We start from the raw sequence: 16,940 nt of genomic DNA, 5'->3' as shown, positions 1-16,940 counted from the left end.
TATCCCTTAATCGGTAAGGTACATCATAAGCTTTTTTGAAAATTGGCTTTTCATCATCAATCACCAGTTCCGCTTCATAACCCACAATCGGAGAAGAGAAATCCTTATTAAATACATTAGAAAATTTTTGTTTCACGTCAATGATAACGTCGTCAACACCACTTAAACTTACTTTTTGTACCTGGGAAGAGTTTGTAAAAAACGATCTCCAATCAGAATAGAAAATATCTAACCAATTTCTTCCTAGAAGAGGAATGAAATTGTGAGAACAGTCAAGAACAATAATTTTCAATTTAGCCTCAATATTTTTAAACCTCACCAATACTTTGACTTCTCCTGCAATCCGCAGTCTAGAACCATTTACTACTATTAAGCTTTTTTCAGTTTTTTTTAGTTTCATCCCAAAAAGAGCATTAAATTGATTAATACCCATCACCGTTACAGAAGAACCACAATCAACCTCCATTTGTATTAATTTGCCTTCAATTTCAAAGGTTAACAGACATGGATCGCTAATACCATTGATTGAAGCCAAATGCATGCATTGAAAACTACCTGTATCGTCGCTATCATCACTATCCGAATCTGAAACTCTTGGTTTCATGCGATTGAACAACGCGCTCAATTCATTTTCGCTGCTCGGGTTTAAATTGTCGACAAAGTTAATAGCTTGTTTCTTCAAATTCTTCAGCTTGAAACACTTCCTTTTCGGATGCCCTTTTACCTTACAAAAATCGCAAATTGTATTCCTATAATCCGGTCTCCGTTTTCTGTCTTCCTGATAGGATGAATTTCCTTCAGTTGTTTTTGGAATAGTTCCAGTGTATCTTCTCTGCTGATTTCTATCGAATCCTCCATGATATTGCTGATTTCTGTTATCGTAAGGACGATCTCTTATAGCTGGTCTGGATCCCAATCTGCTTTTTACTGGTCCCCTTAAATTTGCCACCTGACCATAACGACCTATGCCACTCGTTGGACCCTGTCCACCCATGGCAAAAGCATTCGTTTGAGCCATCTCCCAGGTTGCGACCAGATTCTCTGCCATTTCCTGAGTGAGATTTTGCTCTATCAACAATCGCTGACGCAAATTCACATCCCTGACCCCAGCTACTATGCGATCCAAAATCATGCTTGATTTTGAATCCCCAAAATTGCAGAATTCCGCTTGCATTTTTAAAGAAAGTATAAAATCCTCTAAGGTTTCGTTAGGCTCCTGAACTCTTGTTGTAAAACGGAATCTCAAAATTCTTGAGCTCTCTTTTTTATCAAACCTTTGCCTCAATCTATCTATAATATCCTCATAGTCAGCATTAGCTAATTGACCATTAGGATAAAGAAGCATTAGCTCATCGAAAACAACTGGACCACCCAAGGTGAACAGTAAAGGTTTACGTTGAGCATCCGGAATATTATTAACTTGAAAACAGAACTTCAATCTCTCAATCCAATTCGAAAAAGAAGAACCTCTTCTAAATGGTTCAATTAGCGCAATAAAATTGCTAGAATTGGTATTCGCCATTGTAATTAGTAGTCCCCGACAGTAATCGAGTATTGATATCTATGAAACTTTAGAATCTTCAAATTATGCTCGAGATAAAATCCAATTCTATATTTAGATCGGTTAAATATTCTTCAGCAATCAAGTAATTAAAAGAATCCGATACGCTTACCAAATTTCCCGAAGAACCGTTGAAGTTGTCGTTCGACCTTAGCCGATCAGACAAATCAACTTGTTGGCTTTGTCAGATGATGAACACCCCGTTCAGAGTCACAAAACGATCTACAAAATAATATAAAATAAAAAAAAATTAATTATCTAATAAAATAATATCAACTTTAGTTTCTGAAAAATCTAACAAAAAATCAAAAGGATTTAAAAAAAACACACAAGTTCCACTATTGGCGTCTTCACCCTATTTTCCAAATGAAAGTGCACAACAAATACCTCAGATTGAATCACTTCAAACAATACGTGATATTAATCACAAAATGGCCAATAAATGCTATCCAGTCTGAGATGGCCTTTTATTGTTCTCTTTTCAATTTCTATGCTTTTGTTACTTACGCGTCCTCGTACAAAATGGTGCCACCAAGCCGACCAAAAACTTCCAAAAACCAAAAGTCCGAGGGAAGCAAGTTTTCACTTTTGTTCAACACCAACACTCAACCAGCCAGAAAGCGGAAAATTATTCCTGCAGCTGGATATCTACCCCCCAGAATGCACTCAAGCCAAAAAAATCTCCAGCCTTATTGCGGAAAATATTCCTGCTGCTGGTACCAAAAACCACTTTACACCACTAGAATTTCTTCCTGGCCTTCTGCCGAAAATCAATTTCGCAGCCTGTACTCACTCTAACACTTGAATTTCGCGAAAAAAACCAATTTCCCTCGTCGCCAAATTGAGGTGTACAACCGAAACTTAACCAATCGACTAACGAATAAGAAAAATATAAATAAAGTTCTTCCAATAAGAAAAACACGATGGTTTTAGTTTAAGCAGTCAGAAGGTAAGAGACCCGCTCTTACCGTCCACCGGCTATTTATTCTTATCGTGAACCGTTTGTTTATTCACGATAAATATTTGTTTTCAAAACATTCTTGTTATTAACTCAATTATACACTACATCAGATTTTAAGTGACTGGGTAATGAATTCCAATTCACAACACCTCTAACAAAAAAAGAATTACCGTATGACGCAGTCGTGTAAGAAGGAATCAGATAATTTCTAACTCGCGAACTTCGGAAAGGCTGCAATTTTGAATGCAAATATTTGGGACATTTTGTAGTTATTATTTGTTTGAAAATTATACACGTTCGAGCTTTTATGAAATCGTAAAAAGAGAATCCCAAAAGTTTATGTTGCAGATGTGAGACTCTATCATATCGAGAAAGGTTGTAAACAAAACGCACACAGTTATTTAAAGCAACTTTGATTCTATCAAGTGTTTGCGCTGAAACAGAAGGCAGAAGAAAATCGATGGATATAAAGTATGGTAATATAAACGATTTAAAAAGTTTCAGCTTAACATTCTCATTTAAAAGCTCTGCTTTTAGTCTTAAGTTTCTCAATGTTCCGTAAATTTTTCCGCACTGAACAAGAGCATGGTTATCCCATGAGAACTTTTTGTTTATTGTAAACCCTAAGCTGATTGCTTTTTCGACGAACTCAATACGATCATTTCCAAGTTTTATGATTGGGCTTTCTGATGCACTTCCACGCGTGATAAGTACACACAAAATTTTCGAGGCTCCACTTAGCAAAAATATTGGGTTACTTTCGATTAGCAATAAGGGTTGTTTTACTTACGCGATAGCAAAATTGTTATTTTGCTTGATTTTGGTAAAAACGCAGCCTAGTTAGCCGCTTCGTTCGAAAAGCAGCCGCCGTCTTCGAGAAAAAAAAGTTCGACGCGAATCAGTGCGGTTGAGTAAATTAGATGCTAGCGGAACCTGCGGAGACTGGGCTGACAATAACGACGGAATGGAAGCCCGGTCAACATTGCTGCATTGGATAAATTCACATCGGGAGCGGACAGGTAAGAGCAGATTTGGCCAATGGAAAGTCCGGTTTTAAATTTGAAAAATTCTTCGTTTTCTTTCTACAGGTTGCTGCTGCCGGCGATAACAGACAGCATTGCCATCAGGATGATCGACAAGAAGGAAGCCAATTTGGACGCATCGGTTTTCCGCTTGGCGGATGTTCAGCTACCGCGGTCAAGTGCGGTTTTGTTTTTTAGTGAAGAAAGTGTAAATTGAAATTAAAAAAAAGGTGTAAAATAAATTAAGTGAAAAAATTTGGTATTCTATTTTATAACCAGATATTTCCCCTTAATTTCCTGGAAAAATGGAAATTTCAAATCCAATAGGATCTTTTCTACCGGTTTTTGCTAAAAAAGTGAGCAAAAATTGCGGCGGCTAAATTTTTCTCTCGTTTGCTAAAATTCGAGTTAAAAATATTTGCTAAAATGATTGCTAAGTTTCTAGCTGGTCAAATTTGAGCAAAATTTTGCTAATTTCTGGCCTCGAAAATTTTGTGTGTAAGGCATTAGATTTGGAGGCATTTAATGTTAAGAAATGTGCTGATGCCCAAGAACGCAGTGATTCTAAATCGTTATTTACAAGACGACTTATATCATGAATATTCGCATCTTTGCAAGAAATATAAAGCTGAATGTCGTCTGCAAAAATGTGGATTGAACAGAACTGGATTATATTAGGAAGATCGTTGATGTATAGGCTGAATAAAATTGGTCCTAGAACAGAACCCTGAGGAACTCCGGAGCTCACTGATAGAAAACTTGATAATTTGTTGTTACATATGACTGCTTGTTGTCTGTTTTCTAAATAGGAAGAAATCAATTTAACTGCCGATGGCAAAAAATTAAAATTATTATTTTGTTTTTCACACATTTTTCTATGAGAAATGGTATCAAATGCTTTTGTGCAGTCTAAGAGCACGAGGATTACATTATTTCCTTCGTCAAGAGATTTTCCAATATCGTCACATATTTTAATCATGGCTGTTTTAGTGCTATGTCCAGATCTGTAGCCTGACTGATTTTCATTGAAAAGATTGTTATTTTCTATATAAAGCACAATTTGTCTTTTGAGTAAACGTTCAAATACTTTCGAAATAGCGCTTAGTATACTTATGGGGCGTAAATTATTCAAAGTTGAAATATTGGGTTTTTTTTCTGAAAGGTATGGTCATAGAATTCTTCCATGCGGTAGGATATGTGGATGTGAGAATTATAACATTGAATAGATGGAGCAACGGTTTCAAAAGTAAAGGAAGTAAACATTTAATGAATTTTATGGGGAGTCCATCCAAGCCGATGGCATTTGATGTGACTTCATAGACTGCATTTATAACTTCATATTCTTCGAAATTTGTAAAAGAAAAGCCGTTTTCATGGTGCGTATAGTGATTAAAAGAGTTGCAGATGTCTGTTGTGAAACAACTGTGAAAAACTGAATTTATGTCATTTGCCTCATGATTAGTTTCAACAACAGAATTCCTCGAAGTTATTCCTATTCGTTTTAGTCTGCTCCAGAAATCTTTGGAGTTTGATTCTGTTCCTAGAAGTTGATTGTTTAAAAATTCACGTTTTGCACAAGAAACTTTGTTATTGGCAATGTTCCTTAATCGTTTGAAAGTTGTGTGATCTTCAGCTCGTTTTGTAAGCTTCCATCTTTTGTACGCTCGATCTCTGTCAATAAGTGCTTTTTGTACAGATTGATTAAACCATGGATTGAAACAATTATCTTTATGTTTAAAACGATCGAGTGGAACGCAATTATCGTGAAATAATTTAATGCTGTCGTTGAAGAAATTTGCTAAGCTGTTCGAATCAAAATTTGTGTAAAAGGATTGCCAATTTAGATTTTCAAAAAGATCGAGTATCAAGTTCGTGTCTATTTTATTGTAATTTCTAAAATAAGTATATCCATTGGTAGGTTCAGTATTAAAGTCAAGAGAAGCGTATATCATGTCATGATTTGACGCAAAAGGTACATTTATCTGTCCAAATCTCAGAACTAATTCAGGTTTACTGGAAATCAATAAGTCCAATTGAGAACATCCGCTTTTATAGAAAAATGTAGGCTCTGAACCGATATTGGTCATAGACGTTGAAACAAGCATTTCCTTAAAACGATCAGTTTTAGGAGTTTGTACTAGCATATTCGTATTGAAATCACCTATAAGTAAAAAATCGTCGTATGCCGAACCGTACTGTAAAATTTTTTCATGTAGCATCTCTGTGCATTCCAAACTAGGATGGTTGTAAATCAAGCCTACCAACAATTTATGATGATTAACAACAATTTCTACAAACATATACCAAAGATAGTAGATATAAAGATACCCAGCTCTTGACATTTTTCATATAAATTCCAACAGACATTCTTTCTACAAACATCAGTACCACCTGCTGACGGAAAAGGTCAACATTTCTCACAAATTGTGTTTAAAGATACGAGCGTGCAGATCATGATGCACTCTGATATGTTTTCAATAAATTTAAAATTATTCAAAATGCACTCTGAAGTAATTTGATTAAATTTTGCAGAAACAAATGCTACTGACTCAGTAAAATTGAGCTAACCGCATTCAGATTCATCGATTGTGAAAAAACTCAAACTTAAACAGTTAAAATAATAATGAAAACATTAACGTTCACAATGTTTTTAATTTGATTATTTATATCAGCAATGAATAAAAAAAGTGTATAAAGAAAATAATAATTTAAGAATACTTTACAATTTATAATTTAAGAACATAGTGAATTGTTGAATTTCAAGCCAGTCTCAGTGTTTAAAACTTCTTAAGATTTTATTTTTTGATTCCCTCAATGTGATAACATTCCTACGGTTGAATCAGGGGAATCGAAATTAAAACATCTTAGGAGGTTTTAAGACCAGTTCAAAATTCATCTTTCAACTATTTTTAGTCACTGGCTAGAGAAGATTTTTCATTTTCACCTGAGGTGTACCGCTACCTTTATTTACTCTGTTAAATTTGTACATAGAACTAAATTTAGCTAAATGGCCTGCAAGAAAAAAAGTTAGAAAAAACACAATACTCAAAGTGCTGCATGATAGAAACAGCTGGATCAACTTATAAAACTGTGGCATTTTACTTTATCTGAAGTGTCGTGTTAAATTTTGAAGAATATTATTTTATTATTAATTTTGCAAATTTTGAGTCTTCTCCAAAGTGAAACAATCATGCTGATATTTTTTTTTTTTTTTTTGAAATTTGAATATTGTGCAATCTTTTGCTGTCACAAAAAGCGGTTAGCGAGTAGAAAAATTAAAAAAAAAAACTAATTTCAATAGGTACTGATTTGAAATATAGCACAAATGTCACAATCCACAGATCTAAAGTGTGCAGTCCCATTTTGTGGCTGCGGATAAAATAATCCACACCCTCATTTCTGACACTGGAGATTTTTGAGTGCACAAATTAGTTATTGTTAATGGGACTTTTGATTGCTGTGCTTAATAACTCTCAATTGAGTACATGTGTCCCACCGTGTGATAAAAACTGACTAACATGAGTTTTTTCTGCTAAGGGCTGTCCCAACGGTAGATGCAAAACACGGTTTTCGACCACGCTAAAACATTTCGGCTGGCACCGGTGTTGTAAATTGCTGTTTTAGCACAGTTATCGATTTCAAAATTCCCAACAGTTATACGCCTTTGTTCCAAATTCATGCAAATTTGGAACAGGATTTCAAAATATACGACAGACCGATTTAGTTCACGGTGAGAAAATTTTGGCCAACAATGATTTCTTTCACACATGTTTGGGTAACATTGGGTGTGATAATAATTTCTTTTTGAGATATTATTTGAATTTTTTTTCGCTTCAACCACCCTATACGTAACATAAATTGAGAATAGATGTTAATAAAAACCATATCAAGTAGAAATAATAGATGGCACATTATTCTCGATTTAATATCATTAAATAAAAAGCTTTTCATTTGGGCTCAACGAATTAGTGAATCCAGTCAGCGTTCTAAAATTTGAAAAAAATAAACGAAAAGAAAATTTTAATACTTTTTCGATGAGGTAAAATAAATGTTTATTGTTTGTTCTATAATTTTTGTTTTATTTGAGATATTGAGAGATTTTTAGTTTCATATGGATTGCTCGGAGTTTTCGTCAATATTTTTATTTATTTATTTTTCTGTATCCATACATAAATTTACAAATAGTGAAGCAAGTTTTTGTCAAACAAAAATGTCGACAAATCAAAGGGAAATTTCCTTTGACTTTGGGATAAACATTTCTCGTTTCCTTTATCAATGTCAGCAATAACTTGAAAAAAAAATTGCTTTTTCATTTCATTTTAACAAAACTTTATTCCATTGATTCAAAGCAATTTGATTGAATTAATTGAAGAATTGTTTCAATTGACCTTTTTTCCTCGTTGTGTAGTCATTTTAAATTAGTGAAATCCTGATAGAATAGTTGAAATAATTATTCTGTCGAAAAGAATATTCGTAGAATTAATTTTAAGACAATCAACCGTGAAACTCAAAACTTATGCAATTTTTCCAATAAAATGGGTTTTTTCTTCTCAATTATTGAGTGTCTGCAATGGAAGTGTTTCCGTTTTAAATTTGCTCCTACACCGGTGGGGAGTGGGTGTTTTAGCCGATTCTAAAATTTTAAATTGTGCTAAAACTGGTATACTTAAAACCAATATTTACACCTGAACCGTTGCAGGTGCTCTAACAGTGTTCACTGTGTTTTAGTTGCATTTCTGCCGTCATATTTGATGGTGGCGCTTATTTTTTTTTGTCTCCCGGTTTTCATAAGAGTTTGGAATCTTTATATAAACTATTTTTGCATATACTCTATGTAGTTGGAATTTCGCACTATAAAAAAAGATTCCAATAACTTTGATTTGAGATTTTTCTTTACATATAACAATAATCCTCCACCGCTTTTCCCTATTCGATCACTACGAATTGTTGAATATCCATGTATATTCAGTAAACTAGAAGCTTTCTCTTCAGTGAGCCAAGTTTCACAAACGCCTGCAATATCTACATCAGAAACTTTTAGGATTTGCTTAAATTCATCAAACTTTGTCATATTGTTTGCACAAATGCTTTGTACATTTAGACAACATATGGAAAGTTTCTTAGCAACAAAAGAAGATTTTAACACGATACCGGGTATAGAGTAATTTGTTGAGGTGTTTAATTGAGGTATGCTAGCCATATTCATCGGGAACACATTTAAAGAAGCATTGTTGGTTAGTTTTAGAGATTGTACAAAATTCTGACATTGATTATTATACTTTGTTTGCAGAAGGTGCAGTTATAAACTCAAAAAATAATAATAATAGGTTATAATTCATTGATATGGGTAGGGTAACGTCTTCACTTTAGCCAATATAAAAAGTTTTTCGGGAGCGGATTACTCCACACATTTCCAGCAGCAACCTTGGCAGCAACCACAGCAGCAACCACATCGGCGACCCCAGCAACGTCGGCCTTGACGAAGATTTCAGGAACATACTTTTAGGAGTGGATTCAAAGGATTAACTTAAGGATGGATTGGAAGGAGAAGAGAACGCTTTTAAGGATGGGTTCGTTTAAATTTTACTTTTAGGAGAGGAGTCAACAAGGAAAACAAGGAAGGAATCAAAAGGAAGAGAGCGCTTATCAGGAAAGGGTTTTTTTGTTTTTGTTTTGACTTTTAGGTGAGGAGTCACCAAGGAAAAAAAAGGATGGGATTGGTAGGAAAGAGAAAACTTAGGAGGAAAAGGTTTTTGTTTTTATTTGAACTTTTAGGAGAGGAGTCACCAAGGATAGAAGGATGGGATTGGAAGGAAAGAGAAAACTCATAAGGAGAAGGTTTACTGCAGGATTCGTTGTAGTTCAGCTTCGGATGTTACCGGTGTACTCTCACTTTCTAGACTTATCTTCACGTGCACTATTCCTTGCTTCGTAAACACCGTGGCGAGTTTACCATTCCGTTTTGCACTCATCGCCTTCAGGTTGATGTTTCTTGCGGTCGATGTAAGGTTCTCGTTTATGTATATCCTGTCGTTCGTTTTGAAGCCCAAGCATTCTACGGTCAAACTTCGTGTTTTCATATATCTGCCGTAGAAATCATTAGAGCTTCCCAGGTATCATAGCAATTTTGGATAAACGTCTTAGATCTGCTAAAGGTATCGAAGATTCGGCGTAACCCAAGACCAGACAGATTTTGACGAAGTAGTCGGTCAGATTCTCTCCATTAACAAAAGGAATACCTCGAATAAGCAAGTCGTTGTTATTGTGATTACGCTGCAGGATCTCAGCATTTTGACGTATACGCTCAGTGTTTTGAGATACCGATACCTTGAGATCAGAGATTGAGTTACGGAATTCACTCTTCATTTGATCCATGTCAGCCTTAATCTCACTCCTCATGTTGGATATCTGCTCCGTTATCTTGATAGATATCTCGGTCTTTGTTTCCTCGAGCTTACCTATCAGCATTTTTGCGAGTTGTGAAATGGTCATGGTGGTGTCGTTAAACTCATCGTTCTGCATCTCGTCCAACTTTGAGCTTCTCACAGCAAGACGAGTTTTGTTCATCGTGAACCCACAAAAAATTCTAAGCAGGGCAAACAATGGAGTCCGGTAAGATACTTCCAGCAGTTTAAAATCGAGGACTAGCTCTTCTGTTGTTATTTGATCGGTGAAATAACACTACAGCGACGAAAAAGCGACCGAATATAACGCGACGGAGTACTTTTTTCGCTCCACTTAGGTGAAAAACATATTATTTTTCAGGTTTATTTGCACAGCACGTTCTACTCGATGCACACCATGACACTTGATTCTAGTTTACACATTTCTGTATAAAAAGTTGTTGTTGCTGGAATGGTATACCCGCATACTAAAAAACTATAGCTCAAACAGTTTAAACGATACATCTACGGCTTTAGAAAAAGTGATTGTATCTGTAAACGCAGCTGTTCTTTCAAACGTTACTTCGATAACTATAAGAACGCTGCATGGACGTTCTTATGAAAGCGTGATGGTATCTGGAATAGTTATAGAATGGTATGAACGATTTCTTCAAATTTTCTATAATCGTAAAAATGTTCTCGAACCGTTACCCATAACATTCATTTCTTCTGTCAAACGCGTCAAAAATGAACGAAACGCTCGGTCAGAGATGCCAGATGGTTTGCAAAAAAATCAGTACATATTAATGGAATTATCTTTCAAATTTCTTCACTTCTTATACGTCATTTAGAGAATTTCAACGACAATAATTGAACTTGGAAGCAACAGGATCCTAAACTAGGGTTAGTTATAGTTTGACGCTATGCTTCTTAAATATCTAAAGTTCATTATGCATAGATAAATAAAAGCGTTTCTTCTCAATTATAGTTCATTGTTCGTTCTTGTATGCATAGATGCGTCTTGAAATATAAATAAAATACAAAATTCACATTACATCAATTTTATTCAGTAAAAAACGAGTCATAAGGAATTGAAAGCAAGCATTTTAATTAGGCAATTTCTTCTCAAGTCTCTCCAGTTGGGGAAAGACTTCGGACTCTCAATGGCGTGTGTTATTTTTCTTACTGTTTTCGTCATCAATCGTTTTTTAAATGTTTGCATACCCGCATGAATCGGTATTATACAATAACGATTTCCATGATCTTCTTCCCAAGACACACGAAAGATCAGCTTTATAGTTTTGGATTATTAATGTACGATTAAACTAGTCTTTTTTTCATGGAATGGAATCGTTTGGACGCACTTTACGATACAGCGAACGGGTCGTTAAGTAGAGTAACCATTCGTTTGTTTTGCTTTTTTCTACTCACAATGAGCGAGTTGTATCATATGTGGAATCTTCACTTAATGGTTTTCTCATAAAAAAAAAACGATACAACATATCGTGTCCTTTAGATACAATTATTACTATGCAATAAACTATTGAAATGAAAAACAGTTTTAAGATCGTTTTTATAGCATTTTATTCACAATTACATATAGTTTATTTAAAATACAAAAAAACACATTTGTTATCGACTACCGATCCTCGCACCGTTGGAACCGGTGCTGTTGCCTAGCGGACCGGCCCAACATAATAATAATCTTCCGTTAACAGCAATCCCCAAGTTAATTAAATGTGGCCCAATTCCGACATCTGCTTTTTGATCGGGAGACATCCGGCTGGCTGCGACTGGAAAAAGTTATTTTCAATTAGGGAAACTGAAAATTACAAATCAATAAATCAAGGTACTTACCCTCGCACAACTGGAAACTGGCGGCATCACCAACCGATCCATCGCACCATCGAAACCGGTTCTGTTGCGTTCCGGATTTTCTAGAAAGAGTGAAATTTTCACGAACTGTTTCGCCGCGATGAATTTTATTTTCTTAATTAAAATTCAACCACGTGTAAAAGTGACAGCAGAAAATTTTGAGGTGCGTTGCTAAAATAATCGATTATTTTTCATGATTATTAACTGTATCTTTCAGGTATAATTTTGTATCTTATCGTCGCGTTGCCAAAATTACTCAATTTGTTTTTTGAAAGATTAATCTTATCTTTTAGGAATGGTTTTTTCTCGTTTCTAGCAAAGACACAAAAGCAATGACCCAAAAGAAATCGTAACTATTAATGTTATCAGAACCGAATAATTCGAAAGATGCATAGTATGGTTTTTAGCTATGCGGGTATGAGCTGTGAATGTTTGTTATGCAAACAAGCGACATGGAAACATCAAATTTGCATTTGCAATGTGTATGGCATTCTCGATTCAAATTGGATCGATTGGAATTGAACGGAGCTTCTAAATTTAGTTATTAGCTCACTTAAATGTTTATAACATTCTTATAATTACACATAAACATCTTGATCACCTAAAATATATATACATGAAAATTTCGCATTTCAATATCTGTGCAAATATTGATAAAACTGTGAACCTGGCATCCCTGAACCAAACGGTGTTGTTCATTCGGTTTTGCTGCCACCGGCCGCGAGGAATTTTTTCTTCGCCTTCGAATCTTAAGAGAAGCAATTAATTACAAAACTAATCTGGTAAGTTTTATAATTCTTCATCACTTTCGGTTCTTTTATCACTGTATTTAATTTTCAGATACGCGTCGACTACACAGAGGGAAATTAAATGACGACCAAAAATCACCCCATTGGGAGGAATTTTGCATTCCAGCAAAGAAATCATCAAAAGCGTAAAGCCGGTCCAGTCCCGTTGCAACACGTTGACGGTGTTCGAAACTCCTGGGACATGACCCGTTGGCGTTTCCACCATTCCTGCAGAACATTACTCTTTGGGAAAAGGAGCCTGGCAATGGAACCATTCGGATCTTAACCCTCGTCGTATTTCTATCACCGTAAGAGTATTGTTCAACATTGCAAACTGCCGTTCCAGGATAATGTGAAATTGTGAAATTAGAACGGAGTAATCAATAAAAATGATTGTTTTTTAAAACCTTATATTACGTTTTTTTCATTTTGCAAAAAGTAAACATGTATGCGTTCTTCAGGAACGCTTCAGAGAAAAGTATGAATAATGTTGGACGAAAGATGTGACAGATCGCAACCAAACCATTACTGTAAACTTTTCGTTACAGCATAACTTTAAGGAAAAACTATAACAGTAATAGTTTGATGAACGTGGTACGATTTCCATAAGCAAATTTTCGATTTTAACCTAACTGTTAGTATAATAGTTTTTCCATACAACGGTTTTAACAGTTTTTAACAGTTACATAACCTAACGACATATTTAAAATACAGTCAATTCGGAATTCACGATTAAAGGAATGTAATTTACAATTTCGATTACTGTTTGCTTAAAGTCTTTTCACGCTTCATCAAATCGTCGTTTGACTTTTATGGAAATCATTTGGTTACAATTCTTTTTTATGCGGGTAGTCAAAAGGGATGCCAGTCAAAGCCTGACAAGAACAAATTGCTGGTCTGGTGGTCGACGGAGGGCATCTATTTCAGTGTACCTCCATCCGGATGTGGACCTCCAGGTGCTGCTCCAATGGGAGCAGCCAGTGGAGCAGCTCCTGGTGCTATTCCTACGATACGATGGTGGTTCCGTCGGTGGTCAGCGGATGGACGGAGCATAAGGTTATCGAACAGCTCTTGCTCGGACAAAAATTAAAGACAACCTCTAGTCGATTTTTTTTTTCCGCCGCTTCTCCGATTCCTTCTCGCACTTCTGTTCGGCAGCTACTTCCACCCATTCCCGTTTATTTTCTCGGGCCCGTTCTTCACGTTTAATTTCCTTGGACAGTTTTTCCTTCGTCCCGGTACCGCTACTGCTTACGACGGAAGTCTCCCGAGTGGCGATGCCCATTTTCTCGGCTATAATTTCCATTCGTTCTGGACATTGGAGTTGGAAACTGACCTGAGATCCCGCGTTCGCTGCGATCCCGTTCTCACTTCAAGGCCCACGGTTCGCGCTCCGTGGTGGGCTGCTTTTGATATGAAGCTTGTACACGGCGACCTTCCTTATCCCGGGCCCGTTCTTCACGTTTAATTTCTTTGCACGATTTTTTCTTCGTCGCGGTATCGCTACTGCTTTTAATGGAAGTCTCCCGAGTGGCGATGCCTATTTTCTCGGCTATAATTTCAATACGTTCTGAACGTTGCAGTTGGAAACTGACATCCCGTTCGCTGCGATCCCGTGGTGGTTTTTAGGTCTTACAGGTCTTACAGTTTATTATGCCAACCTAGAACACCTTCCATCAAACGATTTTCGTTTATAATGAACGTTGAGGTCACAATTCAAAAATATATTCCAAAACAGAAAAAGCTGATTTTCTCGCTTGCTTGTTTTTGCATATGGGACTGTTATGAAAGTAGGCGCAGTACATTCAAAATCAAATTTTTCCACTTATCTTAGTGGAAAGTGGTTCCGCTTAAGTGCTTATCCATCAGCTGTTTTTGTAAAAAGATCAACTTTTCAAAGATATCCAATTTTTTATCGTAAACAGTATATTGACGTCGATATTCGTCATCTGCCGGAACTCCTTCCGAGTAATGGTACAAAGAAGCACAATTATACATTCTAAAATGTGCCAATCCGGCGGGAAACATTACCTACTTTTTCTACTCTTGATCTTGTTTAACCAGGCGACATGCCTCAATCTTTCGTGGACCCACCAGCTGGATGTATTTCTGTAGATGAAGGTCTACAAAACAAAAATTGAAACGATTAAATAATTTTAGAATGAATCATCAAAAAAGAAAAATTACCATTGAGGATGTTTTTTTATCCGGCTTGTCTAATACCGGGGTCACCTGGAAAGCATCTTTCAGCTGAGTCACTTGGTTTGTCCATCGAAAACACCACCAGAGTTGGTCATCATTGTAGCCAACGGATACTCCCCGTGTATCTACCAACGAGCTGGACAATCGAATGGCCCAGCGGGAGCCATTCGGAACTGCATCATTTTTGTGGAACTTGACTCATGTGAACACTATAAAGCTCGATGACCGAAACCGCGTTCCGAAATCGCAACCGCAAAATGAAAACATTATAAAAACACTCAAACTAAGCGCATGGTAAAATTACTAAATCTGAGCGTAAAATTAACAATTCACGCACCCATATTTTTAAGTGAAGAATGCTTTACGTTCATCAACTTACCATGAGGATGTTAGTTTAAGAATAACAATGATGAAATTATCATGATTATAGTATTACCGACAATACGAAGGACGATGTACCAAAGTTATCATGCGCATAGTAATTGCAAGAACACAAATCGTACAATGTCAAAATATCATACGCATGGTAATTTAGACAAGCGGAAATTACTATGAGCTGTCAAAGTTCGCATAGTAAAACTACTATATCGTAGTATTATCGCCCAGATTTCTGGTATAAAATACTAAATCATGGTTGAAAATACTAAATGATGGATATAGTAAAATTATCATGAAGCTGTATTTGAAAACCCCATGCAATTTTTTTCCGTGTACGATTCGTGTTGCGGACCGGACTAGAGGATTATAGGTGGTATGAATAAGAAAAAAGCAATTGCTTCGATAGCTTTTACTTAGCTCGAACTTTAGAATGACAAAACTTGAAACCATTTGCTCAACTAGATATGAAAAAGCAGAGTAGAATATTTACTTTCAACCAGCTCCGGATTAAAAATATGCATGCCATTCGAAGTATTTGACTCACAAAACTGCTCGAAAATAGCAAAAGCAATTACTAGAGCTTTATTCATATCAGCCTACACACAAAACTTTCGAGGCTCCACTTAGCAAAAAATACCTGTTACTTTCCATTAGCAAAAATATTTTTTTACTGTTGAGTTAGCACTTTCTAATTTTGTCTTGAAATTTGCTCAATTTGAGTAAAAAACACCCATTTGCCAAGGAATATTTAAATAAGGTAGTGTCGAGAGCCATATTGGATTTTTTTTGTGACGTCACAAAAACGAATGTATCGAAAATTTATAAGCGAATGGCAGAAATTTCAAAGAAAAACATGTTTTAGAACGAAAATGAATTCCAATTTCATTTTTATTGTGTTGTGTAACCAAGGGTTGGCTACTGCCCAGCACTACTAAGACTCCCCTTCTGTTGCCTCAGGGTCGGCTTTTCGTCAATCAAAAACTACAAGGAAACGCTAGTAACTTCAATTTCGAGCTTCGCTCGCCAACCTTTATTCCGACAATCTTCCAACTATCCCCCAGTGACTGAGCAATTACTCTCCTACCTTACTCTTCTGCTTCGGGCCCTTCGTCTTTGGTTCACCCCTTCTCACACCGTCGCTTGTCCCGTGTCTCCTCGTAGCTGTTGGAGGAGGCACACTCGTGGCTTAGGTGGGTTCGTGGCGCCGGACTTCGGCACGGCGGGTGGAGCTTACCAAGTGGCTACGGCGGGCCGCTAGGGTTCCTCGGAGGCACTTCTGGTAGGCCTTTGAAGAATTTTGGAGAAACACGAGCGGTAGAAGTCTCGAACTAAAACCTCGGGGTCCTGGTGAACAGTAGAGGGAAGCAAAATGGCGTCAGGTCGGGTATATAGGTATTCACGGGGCTATAAGGTTACCTGGCCGGTTTTTCACGCACACTTGAAATAGGTTTTCACGGTGCGAACTGCTGTTTGGCTTACTGCGCCTTAACTATGCTTTTCGGAACAGCGTCAGCGATGGTAATATTAGCTAAGATAAAACGACTAGCCTTCAACCTTTCGTTCTCAGCGTTGCACCATGAAATGGCCATTTTGGACCAGCACAATGCCGCTCATACCCGACCGATGACCGCCCCTCCCTTCGTTGCTGACCCTTTCTCTTGCCTCTTGCTCCGTGATCCTTTCATCCTTACTGCGGCCCTGCTCCATTATAGCACGCTCATGCTGCCCTCTGTTGCATGCTAGCCCCTGCCTGTCAGTTTTATGCTGCTG

General features: G+C 36.7%; 1 protein-coding gene across 1 annotated transcript; it reads right to left on the bottom strand.

The window, feature by feature from the left end:
- Positions 1–228: 228 nt before the first annotated feature.
- Positions 229–2,444, bottom strand: LOC129737785 (uncharacterized). Its single transcript, XM_055728947.1, has 3 exons — positions 2,069–2,444; positions 320–1,783; positions 229–243 (listed from the first exon to the last, which is right to left on the bottom strand). Exons 2-3 carry the CDS (start codon positions 1,520–1,522, stop codon positions 229–231), a joined length of 1,218 nt encoding a protein of 405 aa, XP_055584922.1. The 5' UTR covers positions 1,523–1,783; positions 2,069–2,444.
- Between the last annotated feature and the right edge of the window lie 14,496 nt (positions 2,445–16,940).

This window comes from Uranotaenia lowii, chromosome 1 (assembly GCF_029784155.1).
Source record: "Uranotaenia lowii strain MFRU-FL chromosome 1, ASM2978415v1, whole genome shotgun sequence".
Taxonomy (NCBI): Eukaryota; Metazoa; Arthropoda; class Insecta; order Diptera; family Culicidae; genus Uranotaenia; species Uranotaenia lowii.
The sequence above is the reverse complement of the archived record's forward strand: the minus strand, read 5'-3'. Positions and strand labels throughout refer to the sequence as shown.